The sequence below is a fragment of the Chenopodium album genome, chromosome 7, assembly GCF_948465745.1.
Source record: "Chenopodium album chromosome 7, dcCheAlbu1.1, whole genome shotgun sequence".
Lineage (NCBI taxonomy): Eukaryota > Viridiplantae > Streptophyta > Magnoliopsida > Caryophyllales > Amaranthaceae > Chenopodium > Chenopodium album.
Genome location: NC_137840.1, coordinates 74,460,505 through 74,477,657, shown reverse-complemented (window position 1 = coordinate 74,477,657; position 17,153 = coordinate 74,460,505). Strand labels below are relative to the sequence as shown.

Sequence of the window (17,153 nt, the reverse complement as noted above, 5' to 3'; positions counted from 1 at the left end):
AGCATTAAATTTACACTTGAAAACCGTAAAAAGTTAAGAAATCATCAAAATATAGTATATACACACTAATAACACTGATTTACGTGTATTTTTTGTCATGAATTCCTAATTTTATACAATTTTCAAGAGTATATTTAATGCTTATATACTCCGTAGCCGTTAGGGCTACATAAAACATTACCCTTATTTTAATTATTTGATTTTTCTAACTTTTGTCCATTATTTATTACCCAATAAGACAACAAATTAATATTTAATATTTCCTTTTGTAAAATCTTTGACTCCCTTAATTAGGTAAGTATATTGTGTCAAAATGAGCGAGTTATACACTCCAATATTCCCTTAATTACATATCTCCCATAATTGTTTTTTTCCCCTCAAAATCTTATATATTAGGTATGCTAATTAAGAATATATAGTTTCCAATTATCAATATTCTCTTTGATTTGCATCCCCTCATAATCTCATCATTGGCCATGTCATAGACGACTATAGGTGCATTCTATTCACTTGATTTTTACTTATGTGATTTATCTAAACTTATTAATCTTAATGTGAACAGAATCGGGCCGTAGTTAAAATGTACGGAATAATATTATTGCTATGAATTGAGTTGAAGATTCTATCAAAAACAAATTTCTAAGGAGAATGAAGAGTAGAAAGACGAAAAAGATAAGAGAGAAAATAGACTTACAACATCAAACCATCGAGTGAAAACAAGGGTACAAATGAAGAAGAAGAGGAGGAGCAAGGTAGTTGTTGTTGCAGAAAGACGTATTAATTTCGATGACGATGATGAAGGAGAAGAAGAAGCAACTACCAATTTAAATGAATCCAATTTCTTTTTATTTCCATTTGAAACATTATTTGAAGAAGAAGAAACAAATTCTTCCATTTTCTCTGTTTTTTCTCTCTTTCTTTGAACAAATAATAATACACTAGGAAATGTTGAATATATACTTATACATCAAAAAATACCATGAGATGTAATCATATAATTTGGTTGTTAAATGATACAGAGTATATGATTTGCGAGTTTGGACAAAATAGCAAGTTAAGTCCATTAGGCTGCTTTTAAATTTATCGGAGCGCAGCTCTATGGCCCCTTCGGTTAAAGTGAGTCTTATACATTTAACATAATTTTATTTAAAAAAAAAAACTTATTTAGTGTAGCATATGTTAGTTAACCGGGTATCCAATCATCGGGTCCAATTCCGGCTCCGAACCCACTGATTCCAATTCCAATTTCGAGTACCCGGAATTTTTGCTCACCCCTAGTAAAAACCAATTGCGTAAGGAAAAGAATTATGTAGTATATTAGTTTTGGAAAGAAGATGTCTATACTAAATACATATGTAAGAAAAAAAAAAAAAAACTATTTCTACAATTCTACTTCTATGTCTTTTTTTGTTACAAGTTGAATTATGAATGCAGTTTTACAATTATATTCTCAAAAATGTGGTAAATTAGCCACTTCCTTTTTCCCACATCTCAACAACTTCCTTGATCTTGGCATTTTGCTTACGAATAGATTTAAGGGTTTGTGGATCATATGGTGGGGGAAGTTTACATGGGCCTTTTTCTGAAGGCCCATTAACCATGGTCTCTTTTTTATACGTTGTCTCCAAGCCCATTGGGCTGCATGCAAATTTTTCAGAGCATAACTCAATGGCCCCTTCGGGTACGGTGGGCCTATACCTTAGTAGCTTTGCATATCCATCCAACAAATGAAACATATAATCGTACACATTTTGCATCTTTATTTGATCAAATATGAATTTGCTTCCTTCTTTTCCAATCTCTTGAGCCTGTTAATACATAAATTAATTCAATTTCAGAAATTAAAAAACGGAGGAAGTATACGCTAATACTTTATGGACGGTATAGACCTTATATTATGATGCATTGTAATTTGGAGATTAAATTCAAAGGAGTATTTTAAAAGATGAATTGACATTTTGTTACTTACCTTGTTAGTGTTGTTGTTGCCCCAATTCACAGCGAACTTGATGGAATGACATAGATTATTACGGTTTACGGGCCAATAATGCTTCATTGGAATTAAGCTTCTTGTAAAAAATTCATAGTATACAGGGTTTACGAGAAGGGTCATGGAATCACAAGCTAAGATATATTTCTCACTAACTGACCATGCATTTCCTTCCATATATATCTTGTATCTGCATATAAATCACACAAATTAAATTCTATAATTTTTTTTTAAAAAAATAAAAGTCTTAGCAAAAATTAAAATGAAAGAATAAAGATCTACCTATTACCTATGAGTACATTGCTTTGACAAATCAGAGTTCTTAAATCCCTCTGCAACTTCCTTGCCCCAATTCTGCCAATGTACACCGCTTTAATTAGCTATTAGCTAGGTTAATCTTGTGCGGTGCACTACTTTAACAAGCATGACTATTTTTAATCTATATGCATGTGATGCGTATTTCAAATTATGCAATGTAACAAATCAAAGCTTAGATTATAATTACCTGGTTAACAATTTTAGCGTTCCAATCATTTACAGAATTGCATTTACCAAGCTTTTGTCTTGGACCAGTATGCAAGTTACCTTTCCAAAAAGCATAGGGCTCCCTAGAAGTCCAGTTCTTCATTGCGTTACCTTCTTTAAAATCTTTCTCCAAGGGCACCCATGGCTTTATATTAATATCTGGCCTGAAACAATACAAAATAAAGACATTATTAATTTACATATTATTACAACATAAATTAAAAAAATCATCCTTGATGAATATTGCTAGACTTATATATATGATATGTTTAATTTTTACATAATTGTTCTAATCATGTGCATGTCAATGTTGTTATAGCATGTAACGTGCAACATATGTAACACCTCGCTCTGGAAACTAAATATTTTCTCCGTTCATAAAAATTATTTCTGTTCACACTGTAATTTATACCCAACATACTGTTACTTTTTCACACTTTTTTTTTTAGCCTATGTTACATCACATAGACATTTTTGTCTTTTTACCTTTTTCTCTATTTCTTTTTGCCTCTATCAAATTTATTGTGTCCAGCTTGTATGGTGCAATAATAAAGAAACAGAGGAAGTATATTTAAAGAGATCGATGAATAATTACCATCCCCAAAAAGACCAATCGGGAAAGACGATATCAAAAGTAGAATCATCCCCACAATAATGAAATTGTGGAGGAGCAAAGGCGGCTTTTCTTCCTTTATATTTGTCTTTCTTGATGGATGCTTGATCATGGCATTGAAACACCAAATCTAGGTCAGGTAATCTACCAGGGTACAACTTAAGGAGTTGCAATGTTAGTTTAGATGAACTACTACAAGAGGGGGGGTGAATGGTAGTAGGTTCCAATCGCGGAACTTAAGCGGAAATAAACAATTAAAGCGTAAAGGAACTTAAAGCACACAGCAAGTTTTACGAGGAAACCATCCAGTGCCTAACTGGAAGTAAAACCTCGGCCCATTGGGACTTATAAACAAATTCCACTATAATAGGCAACTCTCCTAGTACAACCTATTACACAGACCTTTGCTTTGCAAGTTCCACCACGGACACTTGACTCTATGATAGGACACTTCCTACCAGACCTAAGACACTTCTCAGGACCCTTTTTCTCCCCTTACCCAGGACACTTCCTAGGTGACCCAAGACACTTCTCAGGTTCCTTTCACTCACTGTGCACTCACAGCTACCACTCGAATTTTACGAGATTTCAAACTCATCACTTGTGTGAATTTAAGAGAATTCACAATCTCACCCCAAAATACAAAACACTCAAAAACCCTTTTTCCCATTACAAGATCTCATTGAATATCCCTAAATACATATCTATGAATAAAGAGATAAAACTAATATGTTGAACACTCGAGACCTGTCTGGAACTCACTGGACATACTGTAACCAAAACCTGATAGGAACTTTGACCAGGAGAACTGACTTAGCTTCGTGGTGAAGGCTAAAACCATTAAGCACGACCACTACACTTCGTCAGCCTCAACTTTGAATGAATACTTATGAGCATATTTATAGTACACTCGAAATATTCATTTCATCTTGAAAAAGATAGATTTTCTGAAAAGATAAGTTTAAAAGATATTTTCTAAAACAAGTTTTCCGAAAATATATCTTTTTGTTCAGAATAAAATCTGTCAATAATAATAAGATAAACTTAACATAAAATCAGATTTAATTCCAATCTTATCTTTTAGTTTAAAAATATTTTTTAAACAAAATTTATCTTTTTCCAAAAGGGATTTATTAGAAGATAAATATCTTTATTCAGTAAAACCAAATCCCTAAAAGATATGCACGTATAAGGTAAATATATATATCATTAAAACCGACTTTTAACAACGTGCACACTTAAGTTCCTATTAGGTTCCTGAACTCTGACAGTCTCCGAGTTCCTGACAAGTCAGTTACTCTAATTTCATTGACTGTTTGGAGTTCACCTAGGTTCTATATAGACTTGTTCCAGACCGACTTTTATGTCCAACATACTTACATGAATCCTAGAGCAATATACTTCTATTTCTCTGTCTTCATGTTGCTTCTCTGAAACTCTTGTTCTGGAATCCTGTAGTCTTGATATATTCTGGATCTTAGGGTTTGCCCCAGCATTACACCAGAACCAGGTCGTTACAACCCGTTTTGAAGTTCCTGTTAAGAAACTTCTGGAAGTTCCATTTCTGGAACTCTTCTTCTAACTTTACTTGTATCCTCATGGATCTTCTAAAGTTCCTCTGTTTCAGTTCCTACTTCAGCCCTCAACGCTTACTGAACCTGCAAACATCACAACACTAGAAAATCCTTATTAAATGGAAGTTTGCTCAATTCTTAACATCATCATCAAAACCTCATAAGGGTCAACAAGTTGCCCCTTTTTAATGATGACAAACTGAGCAAACTTCTGAGGATAACAAAGTAACTCAGAAGGTTAGTTTTTTTCATTTATAAAAACAGTAAAGAAAACTAAACTAAATTAAAAGACTCCTACACATACATGACCTATATATGTATAGGATACTTACCTCGTGAAGCTAACATATGTAAACACCTATTTACATAGTTACCTTCATGGTTCCTTAGCCATCATCATGCTTATCAACCGTAACACTTATCATTGTTCTTGTTCCTCTATTGCTTATCCTATATTGCTCAAGTTCCTTGTATATATACTTGTCATTGCTCAGGTTCCTTGTATCCTGTTCCAAACATAACTTGCTCTTTCTATGCACAACTTAACATACACGTTAGATAGATAATCATCATTAGTTTATAATCATCAAAACCTAATTGCTCAACAATTTCCCCCTTTTTGATGATGACAAACTAATGATGCTTATCACATATTAAAGGATAATCATTGTACATTTATTCCCCCTTAGTTTTTCAAGGAAATACCATATGAACAAGTTAAGAACATTAAGAACATACACAAGAACTTAACATAGTTAGGAACTTAGCAATACACATCATTATCAATATATATATATACTTTCAACGATCATGATGTATGAACTTTAGACTTAATTACTGCATACCATAAGCATCATACATATTCTTCCCCCTTTTGTCATTATCAAAAAGGGTATTGTTCCACATGTTTGTTTTTCGTAAATTATACACACTTAAAGTCATATGTCACACCTACCACCATATAATAAGTAAATATATAATGGTTAAACACTTGTTGTTCCTAAAAGCCTCAAGGTACTCACTTTTCAAACACGAATACCATTTTCACACTAATTTCCAACTCACAATCCAAAGGCCCAACTTCAAAACCCTTAATTGAACTTGACAAATAAGAGGTTAAGAATCAAGTAAATATCAGAGCTAAAAAGTTAGGAATGGACTGCATGAATAGACAAATGAAAGCGCAAGCTCAAACGATATATAAAGAAGCATATGGAACAAAATAAGTAGAGGGAACATGAAATGGAATTTGTGCTCTTCGTTTAGACCTTTTGAGATGATAAGGTTCTCCACATTTGTTCTTCATTTCATACTCTTGAACCTCCTGCTAAACACAACACATATTCATCTTACCAATTGATAACCAAATTCCCTTACTTCTACCACCAACTTCTTTGAGGAACATTCTGCATACTGGAACTTAAATAGATTTCAGTTTCATCATAGCCAAGTTCCTTCAACGTTTGTCGTTGTTCCTTCACTAGCTCACCAAGTATACGAGTACTCCACATCAAAGTCAATATTCTTCATCTTTAGATATCCAGGAAATTAAATATTTGATCACCCTTTTCTTTTTCTTTTCTTTTCTTTATTTTTTTTTTTTTTAAAGGGTGTCATTATACAAATTTTGCATACTTTCCTGGAATAACACATTTTTAAATCAATGAAGATATTACTTACTCATACACTTGAGTTCCACAACCAGATCTGAACCATTTTGATTTCTTGGTTCCTGCCTTATTTCCCCTGAGTCCCTTACCATTCTTCTTCCTTTTCAAGTACTTACTTCTTTATTTATCTTCAACTTCCCCCTCAAAATATAATCACCATTTTTCATGTTTCATCAAATCATAAAAAGATGATCAACAAACTTAGAGCACATGGGAATCAAGAATAAGAAGTAAAAGTGTGTGAACGGAAAGAGGAAATTGAATTGGGTGAATAAGAATCTTCGATTTTCTGAATATGGGACAATTAAAGTATATGCAACACGGACACACAACTTAGAGTTGTAGAATAATGTTGCGATCGAAGATATATGACGTGGATGCTTGAAAGTTGGCTAAAATATAGGTTAGTTCCCTCTGAAATTTAAACAAGTGAGGTGTAAACGGTCTGGGAACTTACCTGTCTTGTTCCATCAAAGTTTCTTTCATTGTTCCTTTGGCAACTTAGGAACTTCGTGTTTGACAGCACCCATAGTTCTATTATGAGACCTCTAATACTCTTAGGCAAGTGAGTATGTCTTTTACAACACAAGAACTAAGTGTGACACATAAACAATAAGCGCATATTCTTTACTTTAAGTATAACATGCATAGGAACCCCCAGCTTGACATAACTTATGAAAAAAATACTTTATACTCATGTTATGTTTCATCAAGTCTTGTTCCATTAAGCAATAAACAAGAATATGACAAGTCAAGACAAAACCATAAGAGAATCAATTCAAAAATTCACATATTGCATTCATACCAAAAATATATCAATTCAATTCATCTAATGCCGACATGTGAAAAGGAACTTATATCTTATGTAGTCTCTTACCAATAAAAATATAACTTTAAAGCATTGGTTGAATATGATGGCTTACCTTGGAGTTCTTGAAGTGGCTGTTATGTTCCTTGATGATCTTCGAATCTAATATGAACTTCCACTTCTAACTCAAGTTCCATTGTCAGTGGTTAATGCTCACAAATATATTTTCTTATCATAAATTAGCAAAAATCAATGCACAATGGCTCGTTAGTAGTACCAGAGATATATCAATGTAAACAAGTACTACTAATAACTCAGTTCATCTTGAAAACAAAAATTGATACTTTTTAAAACTCAATTTTCAAGAAGGAACTTGGATAGCATTCTATCCTAGAGTATGTTCCACATAGACGTCTACAAAAATTCATATCAAGACATACAGGACATCTATGTGGTACAACTCTAATCCCATATAAACAGCAAGAACAAATATTATTCAATTTGCTTCAAGTCTAGCTACACACGCAACAAGTTCCTTAAAGACACTACATACCTTTGTATTGGTTGTTTCTTTTAAGATCCAACCTGGCCTTGTTCCATCCACGTGCCTTACTCAATAAGCATTTTCCAGAACACCCTTTTTAATCTCCGACCCTTTTTAGGTGTTCTAGAATAGGTTCAGGATGTGACATGCATCCTCTTCCTTTTAAGCTTATTAAGTTCCTGCTGCACATCTAACCTGATAACAACCAATTATATGTTTACATCAACCTTAAAAACAAACTTATCTTTTATACAACTATGAGTTATGAAGTCCATCTTTTTCAGTTGATATCTCGAGCTCTTCTCTGATCCTTGGTTGTTGAGGTTTTCCCTTTGGTTACATATGCATGAAAGACACTTTAGTTCCATAGTTTGTTGAGATATTGCTGGTCGGAACAAATATTATCTCAGCTCTGGAACTTCGTTGGAACTTGCTTTCTTGTATTGAGTTCTTTGAACTTTGCTGCATGAGTTGGAACTTAACATCTCGAAGTTCCTCAACATATGTAGCTATCCCTTGCTGTTATTCTTAGTGACATATTTCTTTACTAGGAACTCAGATAGTTCTTCAAGAACTTGCGAGTTCACCTTTTATCACCTGTCTGATGGGAACAAACATGTTAGTCTCAAAATATGTTCACTTATTGCACATTAAATAAGATAGGGTAAACTCTTTATGTTTTGCTGTTCTCGGCGTTTATGGATAAATCGCCTTGGCACTTCTATCATCAAACATCCCTAAGTGGAACATAGGGTGTCTTGTTAATCAAAGATCTATTGCTTCAGTGTTGATGATGTAGCAAGAGGCATTGAAAACTATTCCAAAGAACCTGCAAAGACCATTAGTATATAACTTTGTTCTCTTCTTGTCTTTCATGATTCAAAATTGAAAACTTGTTATCAATCTGTGTTCCTGCAACAAACACTAAACATGACTGGAACTAGGTTCCGTTGTTAGATCTATAACCTCATAGATGATGAACACTTAGCCACTTACCCTGTGATAGAAAAGACTTTCAAACAATTCATCGTCTCTTCTATTAAGAAAAGTAACCAAGTGCACATTTGCTTTCATTACTTATAAACAAGACATCTCTTTCAATTAGTCTCTACATATCACATGGTAAACATATCCATATCACTAAGATCCAATGGATTAGTGTTGCTTACCATCTACCTGATGTTGAAAGAGAATGTAACATGTGTTTGATTCTCATGCTTTTCGATCTTAACCTGTTTGGAACTTACATATACATATACCTATTATCGAGTTCCTACTAGGTTTATCAAGCATGAAAAGATTTACATGTTCACAGTTTGAAGCATAGAAGTATCTCATCTTCAATAAAACCTAGAAATGTCAGGTTGTTGTTAGGAATCACCTTGAGATCCACAAATGATGTGTTCCCTTTTTGATTCCCTTCATATGTGACATTTCCACTCTTTATTGATGATGTCATCTTGAAGCCATGAAACAAATAGAGTTACAAGCAATTGAAAACCAGAATGTGCATTAAAAACTCGACGAGAAAAATATTCACAATGGGATAGGAACTTGACTTACTAACTTCCTGTTATGTAGAAATTTTACCTTTCGTGTTAGTATTATAAGTCAAAGTTCTTCCATTGTAGGTTTATAGTAAGAGATACCTTGATTTGGCTATCATCATCTCTTTTGGAACCTCGCTGTCGAGATAATGCGAGTTCCCTCCTATTATAAACCTTCAACTCTTCCATGTTCCTTTTGACATAAAGTTGGAACATGTCTTCTGGTCCTTTAGACCATTGTATCTTGGGTAGAGGAACGTGTTGATTTAATCTCAAATTCTTCAACACCTTGTCAAAGTCCCTCATATTATCATTCAAAAGATATAACCTGAAAGTTCACAACCCAAGAGATTCCTTTGTGCCTTTAAAATGTCAGTAGGTTAGTCAAAAGAGATAGAAAAAACCTAAAGCATAAAAGTGTTGAAACATAAAGTTCCTGTAAGAGTACTCCCTTTTAGATGTCGTTCCATCAACGAAATGATGAATCTCCAACACGCAGTCAAAGATAATCATCTTAACTCATCATCCTTCATAAGAGTCTGCTACAGGAATTAATGCTTTGTTCCAAGGAACTTTGAATACTAAGAACTTAACTGGAACTTGAACCAGAATCTTTACAGGAACGTATACGCTAACTCCTATAGCACCTTGATATAGAAGCTTTGTTATTCCTGTATCCCTAATTCGTTCTATCATTTCAAGTTCACCAAGTTCCAACCAATTTAAGCACTGAGCTCCTAATGGAACAAACTTTTATGCACCAATTTGTCTCAATGGACAAACCTACAAAACAATCATTAATAACTTGCACAAAACTAGAAGAGAAGTTAGTTTGTCATGATATACATTATAAACATCAAAACAACTTCTCTTTTTATCCATTCACAAATAACCTTCATAAGAATAGGGAATTGAATTTCAATAGGAATTTGTGAAGGATTAATACATACCAAAAGCACATGACCAATATTTACAGAGAGATGTATAGGTGACTTACACACTTATCCATATTGTCGCTTCACCTACTATAACCCTCTTATAAAGGCTTTCTAGTGAGCGGAACTTGCACATAATTTCTTATATACAAACAACCAAAGATCATCGTTATTAATAAGTTGTCTTCACTCATATAGCCTGCAAAATCAGTCATCTTTTGGCTTTGGTTACCCAATATATATTGGGTACCTTCATGTTAGTAATTGACGTTAATAATCCATAATTAAACAACTACGGTTAAACCAACTATCTTTACTAACAATAAACATCATGTGTCTACATAATAAATATTCAGAATAACACATACACATGATAAGGTCATTCTTTGGCAAATATTCAAAATATACGTTCATTACCTTGCCCAAAGAATTAAGTTTCCATACAGCAGTAATCCAGGTTCCAAGAGACCAAATATGCATAATTCTACACAATACGTTCCTTGAACTATTTCTAGTAAACCGATTCTTTAAAAATAAATCAATTTGTAAATCTGACAAATACTTTTCACACTACAAATCAGATTTAAGGTTACACAGAATTGATTTGCAAACCTTCAAAACAAAATCCAAAATTTAACTAGAAATACTGCAAGGAACTTGTACACATAATATCATGCATATAATCAAGACTTCAAAGACGAGACACTTACCTCAAAGATGTTCATCTTTAAATCTCTTCTGCTTCACAAGCGGACTTTGGTCTTCACGTGGTATTGGGTACGTTCTAGGGTTGAGTTCCATTCGTTGCATTCTTTGTAGATATCCATCATAGCCTGGAACTTGCTCCTCGGGGTTGCCCGGTTTACCAAGAGCACCTGCTCTGATACCAATTGTTAGTTTAGATGAACTACTACAAGAGGGGGGGTGAATGGTAGTAGGTTCCAATCGCGGAACTTAAGCGGAAATAAACAATTAAAGCGTAAAGGAACTTAAAGCACACAGCAAGTTTTACGAGGAAACCATCCAGTGCCTAACTGGAAGTAAAACCTCGGCCCATTGGGACTTATAAACAAATTCCACTATAATAGGCAACTCTCCTAGTACAACCTATTACACAGACCTTTGCTTTGCAAGTTCCACCACGGACACTTGACTCTATGATAGGACACTTCCTACCAGACCTAAGACACTTCTCAGGACCCTTTTTCTCCCCTTACCCAGGACACTTCCTAGGTGACCCAAGACACTTCTCAGGTTCCTTTCACTCACTGTGCACTCACAGCTACCACTCGAATTTTACGAGATTTCAAACTCATCACTTGTGTGAATTTAAGAGAATTCACAATCTCACCCCAAAATACAAAACACTCAAAAACCCTTTTTCCCATTACAAGATCTCATTGAATATCCCTAAATACATATCTATGAATAAAGAGATAAAACTAATATGTTGAACACTCGAGACCTGTCTGGAACTCACTGGACATACTGTAACCAAAACCTGATAGGAACTTTGACCAGGAGAACTGACTTAGCTTCGTGGTGAAGGCTAAAACCATTAAGCACGACCACTACACTTCGTCAGCCTCAACTTTGAATGAATACTTATGAGCATATTTATAGTACACTCGAAATATTCATTTCATCTTGAAAAAGATAGATTTTCTGAAAAGATAAGTTTAAAAGATATTTTCTAAAACAAGTTTTCCGAAAATATATCTTTTTGTTCAGAATAAAATCTGTCAATAATAATAAGATAAACTTAACATAAAATCAGATTTAATTCCAATCTTATCTTTTAGTTTAAAAATATTTTTTAAACAAAATTTATCTTTTTCCAAAAGGGATTTATTAGAAGATAAATATCTTTATTCAGTAAAACCAAATCCCTAAAAGATATGCACGTATAAGGTAAATATATATATCATTAAAACCGACTTTTAACAACGTGCACACTTAAGTTCCTATTAGGTTCCTGAACTCTGACAGTCTCCGAGTTCCTGACAAGTCAGTTACTCTAATTTCATTGACTGTTTGGAGTTCACCTAGGTTCTATATAGACTTGTTCCAGACCGACTTTTATGTCCAACATACTTACATGAATCCTAGAGCAATATACTTCTATTTCTCTGTCTTCATGTTGCTTCTCTGAAACTCTTGTTCTGGAATCCTGTAGTCTTGATATATTCTGGATCTTAGGGTTTGCCCCAGCATTACACCAGAACCAGGTCGTTACAACCCGTTTTGAAGTTCCTGTTAAGAAACTTCTGGAAGTTCCATTTCTGGAACTCTTCTTCTAACTTTACTTGTATCCTCATGGATCTTCTAAAGTTCCTCTGTTTCAGTTCCTACTTCAGCCCTCAACGCTTACTGAACCTGCAAACATCACAACACTAGAAAATCCTTATTAAATGGAAGTTTGCTCAATTCTTAACATCATCATCAAAACCTCATAAGGGTCAACAAGTTGCCCCTTTTTAATGATGACAAACTGAGCAAACTTCTGAGGATAACAAAGTAACTCAGAAGGTTAGTTTTTTTCATTTATAAAAACAGTAAAGAAAACTAAACTAAATTAAAAGACTCCTACACATACATGACCTATATATGTATAGGATACTTACCTCGTGAAGCTAACATATGTAAACACCTATTTACATAGTTACCTTCATGGTTCCTTAGCCATCATCATGCTTATCAACCGTAACACTTATCATTGTTCTTGTTCCTCTATTGCTTATCCTATATTGCTCAAGTTCCTTGTATATATACTTGTCATTGCTCAGGTTCCTTGTATCCTGTTCCAAACATAACTTGCTCTTTCTATGCACAACTTAACATACACGTTAGATAGATAATCATCATTAGTTTATAATCATCAAAACCTAATTGCTCAACATGCAATATACCCCAAAATGTATACGTATCCCTTGTTTGGAACGCCTTTGCATATCTCTTTACATAGGCCGTTCCATTCACAATAACGAGTCTAAAATGTGTGACATCTTTTAGACTCTCTACCATTTCTCTTGTAATCCCTTTCTTGTTCCATGTCTTCAAGTCTTCGTGTATCCATCGAAAGTACTCGGGGCACGTTTCGTTTGACGTAAAGGTGTGATCGGGTGTAGGAGGGTAGTTTGATGGACATGCTATAGTCATGTTGCTTGAGGTGCAGTTGAGGAGATACTCATCTCTCTTTGGGTACTCTTGTTTGTTGTGGTTTGAGAACATTAAGAAGGTGAATGACCCTGAGCTGCTTGCTAAAGTTGACTGAGAAAAATATAATGCATCAAAAAAAATATTCTTGGTTAATTAACATAATTACACAATGAAATAAATAAAATTTGTTTAGCGTTATGTATAAGGTAAGTAATATTTGGAATATTAATTTAGAGACTTGTTAAAAACACGATACTTAAAAAGCTGACAAGTATCTTTACACTGATTGGTATTCTATCATCAATATACATGCATTGAGAATTTATATGACATATGACAATGATACATGTTTCACCATTCGAGTCTAGCTAACAAATGTAAAATTTTGTTATTAGACGTATAGAAATGATATTGAAGATTCCATAATCTATAATCCTAACGATTCCTAACCAACCATCTATACATAAGTAGAAAATATATTTTGTATTACATATAGAACACTCAGTTATATGGAATTGGTCCAATCAAGATATACATACAGAACATTCAAAGTTCATGTTGAAGAATAAACCTCTCAAGTGTCACCACATGTAAGTGTCCCACATTAGTTGAAGAAGAGAGAGTTAAACACTTTATAAGGCTAAGGGGCTACTCCTCCTATTGCCATATGGTTTTGGGATGGAACCTCCTTGGACTTGTGAAGTTGACTCTCTCTCTTAATTTGCGGGTGCGGCCCATACCCGCGTTTGACAGTTCATGTACAATGTTATAAGATGACAAAAGAAGTTGATCTCAAATTCTCAACTAGGAAGTGTATTTTGCCATCAGCCTAACAAACTATGCCGTGCATTGTAGTTTTGGTGGACGACTTTTTGGTATTAGTTGACTCATGGACTGATTAAACATGGAATTTACTAAATGTAAACCAATACTAAAACCAAATCTTTTTAATTTCCGTCCATATATAGTCCCATCCATGAGGACCTTGACTGTCTACCCCTACTATTTTCTATCCTATTAGTCCTAATTAATTTTTTTTTTGACACAAGGATTACGTAAAACTGGTTATTGTATAGGGTAATCTGAATATCTGATGGGGTAAAAAGGTTTTTATTAAAAATGGACAAAATCATTATTGGACAAGGTTACCCGGCCTATACAAAATCTCCTACATTTTACTTTGTATATTTTTATGGTATATTGATCTATCTGTTATTGACCCTCTATACCTCTATATATTAACCTACAAGGTTACGAACGTACGATCCATATTTGACCCAATTAAAAGTGACCATATTTTGACATGACCCACGCCCACAATTACCAAGCCTAGTCCTAAGGCGGGCAATCCTCTCTCTATTTCCCTTCTCTATCCCCCTTTGCGTAGTTGAATCTAGCAAAGTAGCGAATTAACATAAGTATGGTTAAGCAAATGCAAATATAAGTGTATGTTTTTATTTTCTCCCCAAAAATATCGTGTATTTTTAATTGAATTTTACATATTGGGTAATATAACTATATTCCTTTTATTTACGTATATACTATAGATCATCCATTCATCCACACTTTTATTTTACTTTTTGTACGTTTAAGTAACATCGAGGGTAGATAATTACTTGGACCACCACCACGTACTAGTAAGCTATTGGTTGCTTTACAGTATAGTTTTCAAAGGTTTTGATTGGAAATCTCCGTACAAATCAACCAATTGAATTCATCGAAGGAGTCACTAATATACGAGAAAATAATTAAAACCATTACTATCTGATTTGAAAGAGCTATTTAGGAGTTTATATCAAACATTATTTGATCGATTTGTCTGCTCAAAAGTTGACTTTGTAGCACTTTGGTGATAGGGTGGGAACCTCCCATATTTTACCGTATTAAAAAAAAAAAAAAAAAAAAAAAAACAAAATCCAATATCTATAATTGCATATTTTAATTATTAAGTTATGTTTTCTTTACTTAATATTTCTTGAATTTAAATTATTTTACTATACTTAAATTATTTTTATTTTATAGTGATTAAAACTATTTTTTACCAATTCTCGTTTATATTTGATCTTTAAAATTACAAATTACCAAAATATAAAACTTACATCACGAGCCTATTAAAATATTTCTCTAAATTTAAATTCACTAAAACCAACTTTGCATATGAAATCATGAACACCGCAACATTTCATTACTACCGACTATGTTAGAGATTAACTTGTACAAAGTATCAGGCTAGTAATACGTCAAGGCCGGAAATTTTATGTATCTAACTATCTATGTCATTAAACTATGTATCTATGTCATTAATGGATGATACTTGTCTTATTATGAATTGTGGTGGTGTCAAAAATTGACTTGACTGACTTGAAAAAATAATCCAATCTAGATTTCTGATTTGTATGGACTTAATGAATTAGTATGACAAGACTTTGAAATAAACCAATTTAATCCGATCTCACCAATAAATCCGTCTCAGTTTCCCGAATTGACATCTTTATTAGCTTGTAACTCTTGTGAGTTGTGAGTAACTTATTGTCTTGTTACAGCTACTGCGTGTGTAACTTAGTATGAAGTAATTTACCGCCTTTACAGGACAATAAGGATTAGCCAATATGCTTTAACTTTTAAGAAAGCTCAAAATTTGCCTATTTGTCAATACCAATTAAACAAGTTAAACCTAAATAATTACTCCATTAAAGCCCACCGTACCACAAAAAACCAAAATTTCAAAGTTGTCTACACCCCACCCAAAAAAGAGAGAGGGCAAAAAAAAAAAAAAAAAAAAAACAAAACAAGTTACGTATCAAAGTACAAGAATCATGATCATATGAAATTACTCAAGAAAATAAAAAACATACAAGTAATAAACAAGGTAAGAATAATCACTACAACAATTATGAACATAATCAAGTCATACCATGCATCATATAATTCATAAATCATCATGTATCATGGTAATAACTTTAAAATTAAACATTAAATTCAATTAATCATAAACATATAAACTACCAAAATTATATGAATTGATTAAAATCTCAAAAAAAAAAATAAAAAAAAAACAAACAAACAAACAAAGGAAACAAGAAAATAAGAGGAAATAAAAAGGACTTACGATATCAGACCATCTAGTGAAAACAAGGGTACATATGAAAAGGAAGAAGAGAAGCAAAGAAGCTGTTGTTGCGGAAAATCTATTCGATTTCGACGACGACGACAAAGTACAAACTTTTAATTTGAATGAATCACATAATTTTTTCATACTGTTTGAGTCATTGTTTGAAGAGGAAGAAGTAGAATACTCTTCCATCTTCTCTGTTTTTCTTTTTTTTTTTTTCTTTAGTTGAACAGTTGGTGATTCATGCACTAAGAAATGTGTAAACTTATACGAGTATATTTTTTTTGACGGGGAACTTATACGAGTATATATATACACCAAAATATACCATATGATGTAATATGGTTGATTAATGACATAGATAATTTGATAATAATAACAACAATAATAATATTAATGAGGTTGAATTTTCTTGGGAGTAAAAGAAAAAAAGAAAGGTTTAGTTGTCATAATAAGGTATGGGGATCAGTGGCGGATCTAGCCTTGGTCCTGCTGGGTCACGTGACCTAGCAGAAATTTTTTTTTTTTTTTTTTTTTTTTTTTTTTTTTTTTTTTTTTTAAATGGCACCTATTAGAAAATAAGATATAAACATTATTTTTGGTTATAACTTAGCAATACAATCTTGTAGCTTAGTGGTTGGAGGGATTGGGACAAAGCCCAATTAGCAAGGCCCTA

The 17,153-nt window shown here is 33.2% G+C and overlaps 1 protein-coding gene across 1 annotated transcript; it reads right to left on the bottom strand.

Moving 5' to 3' along the window:
• Positions 1 to 1,273: 1,273 nt before the first annotated feature.
• Positions 1,274 to 16,762, bottom strand: LOC145640670 (uncharacterized). Its single transcript, XM_081691909.1, has 7 exons — positions 16,475 to 16,762; positions 13,112 to 13,476; positions 3,111 to 3,302; positions 2,496 to 2,679; positions 2,280 to 2,344; positions 1,970 to 2,180; positions 1,274 to 1,808 (listed from the first exon to the last, which is right to left on the bottom strand). The coding sequence occupies exons 1-7, from the start codon at positions 16,667 to 16,669 to the stop codon at positions 1,467 to 1,469; spliced, it is 1,554 nt and encodes a 517-aa protein (XP_081548035.1). The 5' UTR covers positions 16,670 to 16,762; the 3' UTR covers positions 1,274 to 1,466.
• Positions 16,763 to 17,153: the final 391 nt, after the last annotated feature.

Bases quoted from the DNA above. Each gene is read 5' to 3' on its own strand.
- LOC145640670 (XM_081691909.1), bottom strand. From the start codon at position 16,669: ATGGAAGAGTATTCTACTTCTTCCTCTTCAAACAATGACTCAAACAGT. The intron at 2,345-2,495 runs GTAATTATAATC...GTACATTGGCAG, and splicing joins ACGCTAAAATTGTTAACCAG to AATTGGGGCAAGGAAGTTGC. The intron at 2,181-2,279 runs GTAATAGGTAGA...ATTTATATGCAG, and splicing joins TCAAAGCAATGTACTCATAG to ATACAAGATATATATGGAAG.